Source organism: Triturus cristatus, chromosome 7 (genome assembly GCF_964204655.1).
Source record: "Triturus cristatus chromosome 7, aTriCri1.1, whole genome shotgun sequence".
Classification (NCBI taxonomy): Eukaryota; Metazoa; Chordata; class Amphibia; order Caudata; family Salamandridae; genus Triturus; species Triturus cristatus.
Genome location: NC_140590.1, coordinates 1,726,875,557 through 1,726,890,805, shown reverse-complemented (window position 1 = coordinate 1,726,890,805; position 15,249 = coordinate 1,726,875,557). Strand labels below are relative to the sequence as shown.

Here is a 15,249-nt window from a genome sequence, read left to right as displayed (position 1 = left end):
GCGGGCCACCTCCAGTGATGTTCCCCTGGTTATATTCATCTGTCATTTTGCGGCGGACAGTCCTCCGGAGATCGTACCACCTGGCTTGGCATTCATGCCTGGTCCTTCTGATGGGCACAACAGCATTCACCCTCTCGACGATCCTCTGCCACATGGCTGATTTAGCTGCTACGCTGGTCTGTCTGACCAATGTTCCAAAGAGCTGTGGCTCGACTCTGATGATTTGGTTGACAAGGATCTCCAGCTCCGCTGCAGTGAACTTTGGATTCTTGTCTGTGGGCATGGTGTGGGGTGTGGGTGTGGATGGTTGTGGGGGTGTGTGTGTGGTTGTGAAGGTGTGTGTGTGAATGTGATGAGGGGGTGTTTGTGAAGGTGGTTGTGTGAAGGTGTGCACGTGTAAGGTGTAGTCAAGGTTCAAGTATGGTGCTGTGGGTTGTCTGTGGGCTCTGGCAGCAGTGGGTCTGTTGCAAAGGCACATGGTTTGTGTGTGGGCTCTTTTTATTGGTCCATTTGTGGGTGTGGCTGTGTTTGAACTTTGGGTGGGTGTGTTATAAGGAGTGGTTGTGTTTTGGGCCTCTGTTTACCTGTTTTGCTGTTGCAGGTCAGTGTATTGGATGTATTTTGGCTTTTTTGACGTGTTTTGTGGTGTTGTGCGATTCAAATTGACTCTCCTTGTGGTGTTTTGCAGTGTCCTGGTTCAGTACGTGTGTTTTTCGCGTCTGTAAGGTGCGTACATAGGCCATGTTGTTGTACAGTGCTCACATTTGCTATGGCTTGGTACGACTCGTACATGCGCAATGCTGGGTGAGGGTGCTGCTGTAGGGGCCTGGGATAGGGTGCGTACAGGCACGGGCAGGATGTAGGGGCCTGGGGGTACATGCCGTACATACATGAACAGAGGGTATGGCGCGTACATCGGTGGGGGGTACGGCGCGTACATACGGGGTGCTGGGGGTTCGGTGCGTACCCCCACCCCACCCCCCACCGTAGGTACGGTGCAGACCCCCACCCCGTGTAGGTACAAAGCATACCTCTACCCCCCTATGTACGGTGCGGACCCCCACCCCACCCCGTAGGTACGGTGCGGACCCCCACCCCACCCCCATATGTACGGTGCGGACCCCCACCCCCGTATATATGATGCAGACCCCCACCCACCCTGTAGGTACGAAGCGTACCCCCACCCCCGTAGGTACGGTGCGGACCCCCACCCCCCCACCTGTATGTACAAAGCGTACCTCCACCCCCGTATGTACGGTGCGGACCCCCACCCCACCACCGTATGTACGGTGTGGACCCCCACCCCTGTATGTACGGTGCGGACCCCCACCCCACCCCGTAGGTACGAAGCATACCCCCACCCCCGTATGTATGGTGCGGACCCCCACCCCACCTCGTAGGTACGGTGCGGACCCACAGCGCTACCGCTGGGGGTCCGCACCGTACCTACGGGGGTGGGGGTACGCTCCGTACCTACGGGGTGGGGTGGGGGTCCGCACCGTACATACGGGGGGTGGGGGTCCGCACCGTACCTACGGGGGTGGGGTGGGGGTCCGCACCGTACATACAGGGGGGTGGGGGTACGCTCCGTACCTACGGGGTGGGGTGGGGGTCCGCACCGTACATACGGGGGGTGGGGGTCCGCACCGTACCTACGGGGGTGGGGTGGGGGTCCGCACCGTACATACGGGGGGGTGGGGGTACGCTCCGTACCTACGGGGTGGGGTGGGGGTACGCTCCGTACCTACGGGGGTGGGGTGGGGGTACGGCGCATACATGGGGGGCTCGGGGTCCGGCGCGTACTGGGGGGGGTGGGCTGGGGGGGTGTTCGGCGTGTATGCGGGCACATGTTTGGACGTCTCCATGGTTGCTATGGGAGTTAGCTCCGTACGATGTTTTTTCCATACGGTTGTGCATTCGGACGGACGGGACGGATCGTACTTGCGCGCTCGGACTTCATTTTACCGATTTGGACGTACAACTGTCCGGGGACGTGTCGGACACTTTTTCCGACCCGAGGACGTGTCGGGGAATTTTCCCAATGCGATTCGTATGGATTTTTTAACATACGAATCGTACTTGCCAGTTTGTATGGGACTTGTACGATTCGTACGTTAAAAAATACAGATACGGGTCGTACGGGAATCTTTTTTACCGGATCGGAATCGGCACCTTAGTGTTTAGAATTGAAGATGTTATAATGTACTGCAATTAAATATTAGATTTAACAGTAATCCATATTATGTACTCTTTTTGATGCACAGCTGAGTCACTTTTGAGAATAAGGGGACATTTTCAAAAACAAACTTTGTAAAATCAGTTTGGTGCTAGTTTTGTGTGCATCCGACATATGCATTTTCTCTATTGCAGCATATATGGTCACATGTCTCCTTTGTGCTTCAAATAACAGTAAAATGGTTTTTAATATAATGGTAAAATGTCCAAAGGAAGCTTGAAAATTGTTTCTGCTTTGATGCAGAAGATTAGTAAACATTCAACATTGCGTTTCACCCTTCACCCTGTTGTGAACTTAATTCATGTTCCAACGTACCTTCAATGTGCAGGTAGAAAATGAAAAAAAGACTGCCTTGAAGTTAGAAAAAGTAGTAACAGTTCCTTCTCTCTGAAGCTCCTAAACCCATTCACCAAACACTGATGCATCAACAAACTCACTTCAGTTCAAGAGATGTGTAGCCAAAATATAATAAAACAGCTTTTTTCAGGAGAACATATTTATAATGATGTGAAATTTCATCTAGTTATAAAAAGGAAATCTTGAAATTCAAATGCAATAAAATGTTAATAAGGAGAACAAATGCATTATCCAGTGCTTCAAATCTGCAAAGAAATTCAGTATTTTAGTATTGACTGTGCTTCTGTCACTCAATGCAAAAACATCCACTAGCACCATTAGACTGAGCAGATCACATGTATGCCGTAGTAGCATGCTATGCCTTGGTCAGCATTCCTGTAGTTCTTAACATTACTTTCCACTATCAAACCACAAACACAAAGACCGAAAGGATAAGTTAGAGAGAAAACCTATCATGTATACAAAGCAGGTCACATAAAACGTAGTGAACTCAACAGCATTAACTAGGGGTGTGTAAAATTGCATATACTTTTCTGTGAAATATCAAGACATTCCATGAGAAATTTGTGAAATTCCAAACATTCAGCGCGGAATGTTGTTTACCAGCTTCTAGAATGATTTTATTTAACAAATATGAAAACATCACAAGTGTTGAGCCAAAAGCATTATATAAGAGAAATATCATTTGAATAGTACTAGGTGTCTTCCACAATTCCTGATATTTTACTATTAAGATTCGACAATGATGGTCACATGGTAAAAATGAACAGGCCATGCATTCAATAAACTACCCCCATGTCTTATCTCAGTGTTGAAGGAAAGTAAGAGTGAAGTCTCATATAAGTAAGGAACATACACCCAAGTTTAATTGTTAAAAGGAAAACAGGATAATAGTATTCAGCTTCATTTAAAACCATCAATACATCATGTATAATGTTATGAGGGATGCAGAAATAAATAATAGTCTTTTTGACTCCTACGCAAAGTTTATTGGGGTTTAGAAAACAACATCATGAGAGGCCTGTGGCTAACAGTTTTAAGGTAGTGACATAGAATGTGTTGGGGCTCAACTCCATTGTTAAGCGATGTAGGGTGTAAACATATCTGTGGCATCAGGGTTTACACATGGCACTGTTGAAGGAGAATCACCTAATGTAAAGTGAGGCTCAGAAGATAAAAAAGAAGTAGAGAGGGCAATTTTACCCTGAAATGTATTCTAATTATTCCCACAGAGTTTTAATATGGGTTGCCCCTCAGATCCCTTTCTGGGTCTGGAGCTTTACGGCAGATATCTAAGGTAGATATCTATTACTGCATGGTTTTCTAGATGGGAGAGAAGTGTGTCTAATGAATGTGTACGTGCCTTACATGATTGACAGGGCATTCTAACTTGACATAAAGAGGGAACGCCTCCCTTACACTGGGACCCTCTGGTGTGGGGGGAGGATTTCAACTGTGTGCTTGATGGCAATCAGGACAGACACCTCCCGAGACTTGGTACAAAGCCCTTTATGATTGCCACATTTAGGGGTGTGATGGAACGCATGGGCTGCCTAAATGTCTGGCGCATAACAAACTTTAAGTCCATAGAATACACATGCTAATTACCAGCTCACAATGCATATAGTCAGCTTGAAAGGTTCTTGGTGTCAGAGGCCAGTTAAATAACGGACTTTCAAATAATGGGAAGATTTCTCTCTGACCATGCCCTGCTTCTCTTGGAGTTGAGGATATGTGGGGACAAACCCAGGGTAGCACTTTGGTGCCTGTGGCCTGAAGCACTCGAGGTTGGCCATTTCTGCAAGGAACTTAGAACAGTGTCAGTCGGCTATTTTGAAACCAATTGGGTTACAGCGACATGCAGAAGGTTGGAGTGGGATACTTTGAAAGCGGTGAACTGGGGGTGTGCTTGTCTCTTATTAGCAGCACTAGACACTGCTTGGAGCCACAGCTGGTTGAGAAAGAGTAGCAGCTGGTGACCCTCCATCAGATGCCCCTATATTGGGGAATGGAGAGATGCACTGCTGACAGCCAAGAGGGTGGTGGGGGAGACCTGGGATTGGCTGGACTAGCTAGTTGGGTGCAATTATCATCTACTATTACATAAGCAAGGTGATTAATCGGGACACTGTCTGCAACAGCTACTTAAGAGGAAGTGGCCACCCTGGCGCATCTCTCGCTCAGGCTCCAGGACAGCACCATGGTGGCGTTGCAGGTCTGAGTCAATCTCCTACTGCAAGATCATCTCACTGCAGTTTATAATGAGATGGGGGTCGGCTGACAGGTAGAGGCCTAGTGGTTCTTAGATCATCTACAGCGGAGCATGTAGAAAGTATGGAGGGTGAGATCCTGGTTTAGGAGTTGCAGAAAGTGGTCCAGGAGATGGCATTCCTGGTAGAATATTACCAGAAGTATTCAAGAATACTCCTCCCCCACCAGCTGGAAACACTTCAGGAGGCATGGTAGTGTGGATTGCTGCCACCAGCAATGCAAGAGGTCCAGATAGTTATGCTCCCCATACAAGGTAAAGACCCCTTGGACCCTGGCTCATGTAGACCCTGGTCTATGCTGGGTGTCAATGCAAAAATACTTGCAAAGGCTCTTGAGACCAAGCTGGGGGGTGTGGTCACTCACTTGGTGCTCAGTGATCAATGTGGCTTTATGTCGGGGAGGGGCACCCAGATAGGCATGTGGAGGCTTTCTCATCTGTTGCATTTGATCGCCGAATGGGAGCTTGAGGCAGGGCTGATCACTTTAGAGATTGAGAAAGCCTTTTATACGCTCAATAGGGAGGACCTCTTGGAAGTTCTCCTACGATTGGGGCTGCGACAGATCTTTATGTCTTGAAAGAGACTGCTCTATGCTCGTACAGTCGCGCAAGTATGCACTGGACATGTGATATTGGAGAGCTTCTCAATTGAAAGAGGCACAAAATAGGGATGCCCTCTTTCACCGCTCCTCTCCGTCCTGGTGAAGAAGCCTCTGGTGATTTGGCTCCGCCTCAATATGATCGGGTGTGGGATTAAGGTTGTGGCATTGCTCACATCGTCTTGCTCCACGCAGATGACACGCACATCTACATATCGCATCTGGAGGGATAATGTGGGGTGTTGCTATGGATTATGAAAAAATTCAGAGCAGTGTCTGGCCTGTAGGTCAATAGAGAGAAAGCTGCTCTGTTTCCCCTGGCTGCCCTAGGACATGCTTAACCATCCAACTTCCACTCACTGAGATCAGGTGAGAGAGATCACTTCCGCTACCTGGGGATACAGGTGGCATACAACCCAGGGGCCCTCTACTAGCTTAATATAGATAGAGTCATTACAGGTCTAGAGGTGTCGATTCTCTTTTGGGTGCACCCCTCTATCGGTGATGTGGTTTTCCTCAGGCGACCTTTTTCCAAATGGCATATGATTGTAGCAAAATATAGGGACTTTTGGGGAGGGATCATATTGGTTCTATGGGACAACACACAGATGCCTGTCGAAACCTCTGTCAGTCACTATATATGTGAGATAATGCTGATGCCTAAATGCGGTACCAAGATAAATCACTGGTTCCCTCTCATGGGGCTGGTACTTTCTAATATGCGAGTGGCTATCCACTAGATACAATCTGCTATGCCACTGGTTCAGAAGGGGGTGGAGGACATGCATGAATGGGGTGTGGCAGAGGAGAGGCGATCACGGGTAGTACACACAGACAATATTGCTGACCAAAATTTGGAACTATGGCAGGACCTGTTAGATAGTCTGGCATAGGTGTATCTGCCAGCTGGAGCTCTGCACCTGCCTCCCAGAACCTGGGGCAGGAGGCCTTCCCTGCAGAGGACTTGGGGGAGCTGGCTTAATCGTAGGATCTCGATGGATGAGTGATACTGGGTGGGTCATTGAGTGCCACTAATGATGCACTGGAATTTCTATGACCCCCTTTTTACCAATTACAATAAAAACATGTTTAAAAAAGGACATCACTAGGGGCAACAAATACAACTGTGTAGAGCTACATGATAAAAGGTTTCAATTAGTTTCAATATTTATTAACAGTGTATCAAAGAGTATCAGATTAGTCCTCAGTCAGATCGTCAGTACACTTTGGACATACTAATATTCATTTTAGCTTTGACAATGAAAAACCATTGAATACAATGGCATTACACAATTCATGCGAGCCATTGACAGAACACATTTTAAGCTAGCTGGCCGATGGAGTTCATGTTGTAGTGTAAAGAATTGGTGCATTCATGAAATCAGATGCCAGTCACTGTTGTTCCACAGTGGTGGCGATAGGATTAGTCATCTATATTTATGGGAGTCTAGGCCTAGCGCAACAAGGTGATGTGAATATGCCACTCACATCAATGCAGATGTTATGAAGCAAATTCATTAAATTCATAATGCACATGTCCTATGAGATATATGCTCATGTCATATGTTCATTTGCCATTTTTCTTTATGCCAATTATCACACATGCCTTTACCCTACTGAACTGTAAACCTTATGCCTGAAATGAGCGAGAGAGAGAGAGAGAGTGCGTGTGTGTGTGTGTGTGCGTGTGTGTGTGTGTGTGTGTGTGTGTGCGTGTGTGTGTGTGTGTGTGTGTATATATACACACACTCCAACATTTATACTTACCCTAAGTACTTCACCTTGCGTGGCAAGGGCAAGAGTGGTAAAGGCATATGCATGGTAAATATTTGTGTGGTAAAAAATACATAGTATATTCACTGTGTGCTAATTACCACAATGTAAATGCTATTCCCATGGCTGTCGGCCCAATTGCATTGAAGTCTGTTCAACTCTTACTCACCTTCATAAAAACAGAAAATGCATGATAACTGTACTAACAATGTTTGTGAGCAGAGGAACATTGCAGCTCTATCCTGGCCTAGGCTTGGTTCCTAGTTGCACATTATCTGATACTCTCTGCATCTGTTCAATTAATGTTAAGAATGTGGCAAAATGCAAGGCATGCTTTTAAGCTTATTAGTGCACTTTTTGTGGATCGGGGAAAACTGTCAATATTCTGATGCTTATATACTTGTTAGCAGTCAACGTGCTTTATAATTGCTTTCATTGTTGGACTTTTTGTGTTTTAGGACAACCAAGTAAATGATGTAAAGGACCCAGCATTGGATCTGGCCAAGGAAGTGGAAACAAACTCTTTACAATTACTTTGTGTAAGGGATTTTTCAGCATAGTTGATTTATATGTGTCGACTGTTTGATTTGCAAATGTGTGAAAAGTCAATCAAGAATAAATATAGGATTTTTTTTATTTAAAAAAGGCAAATAGGTCAATTTTCAATATACAGCACATATTCCGATATACTTCTAAAGGGTTGATGTGTGTTACCAATCAATATGGTGGAAGGTATTGCGTTAACCCTATGGCGACTGATTGAACCCAAATGTTAGGAGCTACCAATGTTATCTGCATTGGCACATTAGGGTTTTAGTTAGGCTTAACAGCTAGATGCTAGAGAAATGAATGTTTCTATCAATCATCAATCAGGATTTGCAGAGCGCTGCTGCTTCACCTTTGAAGGTCTCTCGGCGCTGTTGGATAGTGCTGTCTGTTCTATTGGTTGAATATCCAAGTATTGAGGTCATTCCTGAATTTCTGAAATGATGATAAGGCTCTGATGTGCAATAGGAGGTCGTTCCAGGTCTTGGCCGCCAGATGGGAGAAGGAGCGGCCTCTGTTGTAGATCCAGCAGATGAGACAGGTAGTAGCCAGGGCAAGGGATCCGGATCTGAATTTCCTGGTGGGCTAGTTAAAGGTCACAGGTTGGTTGAGGTACGCTGGTCCTTCATTGTGTAATGTCTTTTATGCGTGGGTGAGTAGTTCATATTGAAATCTCTCCTATTGTTAATCCTCTATTCTAAATTTAATCAATCTTGGAAAAAGATGACAGAAGAAAAGGAAATCAATTGGATTTTTAGTAAAATAATTATCACAGACCCTTTGCTATCCATGCATAAGCCAAAAGCCTGTTATGTTTTGCTCATGATCTTCAATGGCCAACGTATTATATAGGTAGGGTTAATTCTGCGATTTGGTCTTATTTGATTCATGGTCTTCATTCAACAACATCAACCATAAATATTTGATGCACTATTTGATTTTACAGACTCTGACTGCTCTACAGTGATCACAACTCTCACTTTGGTGAAACCTAAAGGTTTTATTGGTTGCCTATATTATTTTATGCCTATAGGCAAGCTCTTCATATTCTCTGGTTCTCACAGGTGTTTGACTTGTACATGTAAGCCAATAAACATTCAGATCATCCTCACTTTAGGTGGCAATGTGTTTTAAGTCAGCTACTTCATTTAATTCTTACTAAGTGGAGATGCCTGAGTGAATGAGCTATAACTGGCTTAACCTTAACTCGCCTATAAAGCAGAGATTTTAAAGGTGGTGGGAATAAATGTCTTTGATCCTCATCATGTGGCTCACTGGAGATCAGAAATTGTTTTTTCTTTCTTTAATTTTATATTTTGATTGGCTATTTTTGCTTATTTAGGTGATTCTATGAAATCTAATTATCTGTATATAGCGCAACTTTGTGTCTAAAATTTTTTAATTCTACTCTCCAAATCTTTGGGTGGCTCATTTAAATGGTTCTGTTTTTCCAATATTGGTCTTGCTTATGCATTGTATGTTGCTATAGCTGCCAGAGCTACGCTGTTAGGAAAGTTCCTTGATTTTAAAATCATTAGTGTCCTGGAACACCATTGGGACTGTAAATCTGTCCCACTGCACAGGAAACTCTACTTTCAATTCAGGGTGGGTGCTCTTCCATTGAAAACTTCTACTGTAAGTGGGCATCTGATGATAACTCTGCTCTGTTTCCTGTTTGCAATAATGCTGACAAAACCATAGCCTATGTCTTGTTTGCCTGTCCAGCTTATGCTGGCCTGCTTCAAGAATGGATCAAACCTCTTTGCAAGCAGCTGGGTACGTGTAGTCATAGTACTGCATTATGAAAACTTAAATCAGATTCTCAGGCAGTTGCCAAATTTTTGCGTCCCATGTGGTTCCTCAGGAGAAGGCTACTTCTTCTTAGTATTCACCTGAGGCTATTTTGCATATGAGGCAGTCTGATGTTTTATGCACTTTATTGTATTTTTGCACTATAGTGTTTTAATTCTGATTGTTGGTGATCATGACCCTCAACGCGCTTATGAATTGGTCTAATTTCTGTATCTTGTGACGTTGTTTATTTCATAGTGAAACATCTATTTATAGATTTTTTTATATCAATTGTATTGCGTAATGGGTTTTAATGTTTAGTAATTCACACTGTGTACTACTTTTCATTGTTTACTTTTATGGCACAAGTCTGCCATAATAATGTTATTTGACTTGACTTGAAAACACACAATTGATGTGGATGGAACACTTGCAAAATGATTCAGCCAATTGCAATCATTCAAGTCCCAATCTAGTCCATCACTTTGACCAACTATGTCATTTCAGAAACAGATCATCTATGTGTCAATCAGCCTTGTTCCTGCGCCAAAGGGAATAGTCCATTCTGAATGGCCAACTGTTAATTTGGATTGGGGACATAGCCTGGTAGTTCAGATTGGACTGTCTCATTGTAGCAATAGCAAGACTAATTTGCATTTGGCTAGATTCTGCCTGAGGTTGCATGGTGATCAATAGTAGATGGACTGGAAAATGCACCAAGTAACTGTCAGTGGCTGAGATTAATTCAGGCATTCCATTCTCCATTATTTCTATTTTCCTTAGATTAACTTTTTAATTAAGTGTTTCAGTACTTATACCTTAAATCACAGAGACTGCTTTAATTTGCTGGTGCTTGCTTTAAAAATGTGTTTTGTTTTACAATGTTGACTGCAAGGGCATCTGCAGAGGTGTTCACAATTTGAAAAACACATTTATTGCACGGCTTTAAGGATGCCTTCACCTGCAACCCTCTTTCTCCTCTGTATGTTGCTGACATTATGACAGGCAGCCATGGACTTACGAGTGAAGCATTTGTAAATAGGCCTTTGACCACGTAATCTTGCTCTGCCTACATTTTTGCAATAGCCAGTTGAAAAGGCAGTGCTTTACCTCACAAGTTCCCTTCTACTTGCAAACATCTCTCAAAATTGGATTGTAAGAATTATGAATTCTCTCTCAGTGAAGGTCAGCCTTTGGAATTCATGTAAGTGAAAACAGGAAAGTAAATTAATAAGTGCATATTTGGTACAGTATTATTTTTAAACTATTCAAGCAGAGAGGCTGGGATCATTCTGTAAGAAGTGAGGAGGAAGAAGCATGTTGGTGTTGCACTAGGGGTAAGCATTACGAAAGCTCCCTAGCACAATAATTTTACCTATACCGTAGGGAGAAGTCCATCACTTTTTTCTTGCATTCACTAAATATTTAAAAATATAGAGTACTATTCAGTAGACCTTGGTATGTCTGTGGAATTTGGCTTTTGATGCTTATAGTAGTTCATGCATGTGTTTTATATATGATAAGTAAGGTAAAGGATAGCCAAGAGCCCTGAAGGTACCCAAACATGACCTTTTCTTGGAAGAATGATGTATCTCCTACACAAGTTCTGACTAGTCCATCCCCTAAAAAGGACTGAACAAATGTATCTCCTTCCCCAGCCATCTACATCAACTCCCTCATTCTTTCAATCAAAATATTGTGATCCACCCTGGTAAGAGCCACAAAGAAATTTAGCAACATGAGCAAAGCACAATCTTCACCATCCATGAGGTCTTAGATGAGTATCTGTACATCCAACAGTCCTATCTAAGTCCCTTTGTTCAGTAAAATGTCTGACTGCCGCAACCCTCAATGAGTTCCTACCTCACTATATTTGATGTTGAAATATGTTAATTATCAATTCCATGTTATACCTCAATTCAAGTAAAACATTTCAATAAGGAGATATCTGCCTTACTCTTTAGGTACTTCACCACTGGGTAATGGTACTCACCAGGTGCTGTAAATACCTCACCCATGGGTAATGGTAATTACTGGGTGTGGTAAATACCTCAGCCATTGTGGACATAAATGTGGCTGTTTGTCCTGAGTAGCACATGATTTAAAGCATCTAAAAAAATTCAAGCTTTATTCTGTGCACAGTTAACCTCATGATAATACACAAGAAAGCAATATAAATGGATCAGTTTTATATACTACTGCACATACAATAAATAGTAATCTCATAGATTGTGAACATTTACTCTGTAAAAGTCACCACTCTTCAATACATATGAACTCTGACACTTGGGGCTCTATTTACATAAATTCATTTACACATGTAGATTTACTCACGTATACATTTATGCAAATACCTAGGTGTAACTCTACACCTTTTCTGCTGGTAAACGTTTCCAAATGTAGATGTACACCTTAGTACAGACCTACAAGTCTCCATCTCCTTAAGCCATAGATATACAGGGTGGAGCTATCTAAGACTTAATTTTCAAGTTAGTTCTAGTAACTTTTCACTTGTAAGCGGACACAGCACCACCACCACCGGTGCCGAAAAGGCCCTATAATAAAGTATTGGGAAAAGTAATAACTAGCAATTATTCAAAAAATATATATATATTAAAAACAAGTTTTAATAAAAAATAAAAATGTAAATTAAATAAATAACTATTGTTAATCTAGAACTAATAAAATAAAATGTTATAACAAACTAACTGTTCATAAAATAATTAAATCATTAAAATATATTATTTAATTTATACATTTTTTCCAGTGTCATTGTCATTTTAAAAATTGTATTATTATTTAGTAAAATATAAGTATATATGTTTTGAATGAATTTAAAATAATTCTACTTTTGTAGCAAAAGTTTAAAAATGTATGTTAAAGTGCCTTATTTTTTGGTTATAAATAAAATGTATGCATTTAAATGTAAAATACCCATTTAACAGTAAATTCAATTGCATATATCTACATTAAAAGTCAAAATAATGTAATTATTTACATTATTTACAATAGGGTGTTTTTTAAGTCCCTGTCACCATTATATTGAAAGGCAATATGTTGCAGTACATGTGAGTGGTTCTAGACTTACTCCAAGGATGGACTGGAAAACATTTTTACAACTGAATTGTTTTCTTTGAGACTGTGGTTAATTTAGAAGTGTAGTTTGTGAATAGTAATGGTCTTACTCTTTTGTGAGTGCTTGTTTGTACAAGTATGTCCCTCCATAAATCCCTGCTATTTTGTTGTGGGTATTCACTATTGTCCAGTAATACTCTCTGTTCCCTCTCACATTGTTGTCTAAATAGTAAACTTGCTCATGTGGAGATCTCCACATTTAAAAGGTAGTAGAGGTGGTGGTGAAGATTTCCACCTGACGGCACTGAGAATAAGCGAGGAGGAACTAAAAGAAATTAAGAAACTAGAGGAAGAGATTGGGGGAGATACCACCATAGTAGATGCTAAAGCATTGTTAGAGACTGTAGAGAAAACCTTGCTAGACTTCAAGACTCACACAGTAAATTTGGAAACGTCCAAAGTGGTGAAAGATATAAAAAACTTTAAATTGGAGTCGGTATATACTTACTTGAAGGAAGATTTTTTCAAGAATAACAATCCTAGTAGTCTAAATCTACAATATCGAGGGAGATCACGTACTAAATTTGTTACCTTTTCAGAATCCTCCTCAGATTCGGATCAGGGGGCAGGACCATTCTTTCAACCATATTCGACATACCAACCATACTATCAGTATCATAGAGCAAATAATAACCCCCCCTTTTTTAGACAGAGGAGGGAACAGGGGACGAGGATACAGAGGAGGATGGCGTACACCCATGCGACAGAATCAGGAACAAGGGATATTCAGGACACGGCACAGGGTGTACAGGCGTTAGAGCACATTGATGTGAGTGATAATCATACTAATATGCAGTTGATGCCAGTATATAATTTATCCAAACACTCTATATCTGATGTAGAAATGAGAATACTTCAAAAAGGTTTATTCTTTGTTCCCACGGTAGTACAGAATCTGGTTGATACTAAAACCGAGGTGCTACAATTTTTACGGAAAATCAGATTGAAGATTTTCTTCGCTGATTATAATGATGCCCGTGAATTGAACATTAGTGGGTTAAAGAAAAAATCTTCTTTTTGTCCCCAACGTATGGCTATGCCAGATGAAGTGCTTATATTTGAGGACCAAGTCTTGCGCGAAATAGATCAACTTAATACTAAGCATATTAAATTTAGATCTAATTTCTCTAAACAGGAACAATTGGCCTTAAAGGCATTGTCCTGTAATCCCCTCACCATTATCAAACCAGCTGATAAGGGTGGGGGGATAATGCTATGGGATACTGAGAAATATGACGAGGAAATGATACGTCAATTAAGTAATGTGGAACCTTATCGTTCAATTACAGAGAACCCTACAGCGAGACAAAGAGCACAGATACTACATCTCACAACAGAGGCTATGGAGTCAGGATTTCTCAGTAAGAAAGAATATGAATATCTGAATTTTACTGATCAGAAGACCCCGAATATATATGTACTCCCCAAAGTGCATAAAAATGCATCCCAAGTGCCTGGCAGGCCGATTATTGCAGCCTGTGGATCTATTATAGAGCCATTGGCAAAATATATTGATGTTTTCTTAAAGCCCTTTGTAACAGAAACAAGAGCGTATATTCGAGACACGATGGACCTTATTTCCAAGATAGAACTCTCGATGTTTGATGGATCCCAACAATTGTTGATAACCTTCAACATCGAGAGTCTATATACTAACATACCCCAAAACGAAGCACTGATGGTCATGACCTCGGTGCTTGACCAGAGACCAAGGCCCCATCATGTACCAACAGATTTCTTGATTTCTTTGGCCCATATTTGTTTGAAAAAAAATGTTTTGCTTTTAAAAAGGATTTGTTTCTGCAGGTTAAAGGTGTAGGGATGGGTTGTTGTTTCACCCCTGAAATTGCCAATTTAGTGATGGATTATTTTGAAATGAAATACATCTTCCATGAAGTGACCCCATTCAAAGATCACATTCTGGAATGGGTTCGCTTCATCGATGATGTGTTCATGATATGGAAGGGGTCACAAGAGGAACTAGATCAATTTCATCTGTGGCTGAATGCCCGTACAAAGGATTTGAAATTCACTATGACATCTAGCAATAAACATATTAATTTTTTGGATGTTTGGTTTATGGATAAGGATGGTAGATTGGAGGTCGACCTATATACTAAGTCGACCGATCAAGTACACTTTGGGACATCCACGGAATCTCAAGGACAATTTGCCCTATGGGCAGTTTTTGAGAGCTCGTCGAAACTGCACTGATAAAAATGATTACTTTACAAATGCAAAGACTCTCCAAAAAAACCTGATCATTAGAGGATACCCTAGGAAGCTGGTAAGAGCAGGACTCAAAAGAGCCAGGCATACCCCTAGGGAAAGTTTACTTATCCCCAAAAACAAACAAGAGTCTGAACAACTGATATGTGTACTCACGTTCAACCCTAAGGCGAATAAGGTAATTATTTTGAAGAATGTGAGGCTACTAGAACATCTGAACATACCTAAGCCTTTGTTCACCTTTCGTAGAGGGAGAAACTTGAGAAATTATCTGGTGAAGGCAACACGTGAGCCCCCACCACCTGGCAACCTGA

At 42.0% G+C, this 15,249-nt stretch overlaps 1 protein-coding gene across 2 annotated transcripts in view; it reads left to right on the top strand.

Moving 5' to 3' along the window:
* LOC146812908 (uncharacterized) overlaps positions 1-15,249 on the top strand; it is a 472,180-nt gene that overhangs the window by 344,281 nt on the left and 112,650 nt on the right. For both annotated transcript variants that reach the window (XM_085614639.1, XM_085614638.1), the window contains exon 6: positions 7,693-7,773. In XM_085614639.1, coding sequence (XP_085470765.1) covers positions 7,693-7,773 — 81 coding nt within the window. The remainder of the gene's footprint in view (positions 1-7,692; positions 7,774-15,249) is intronic.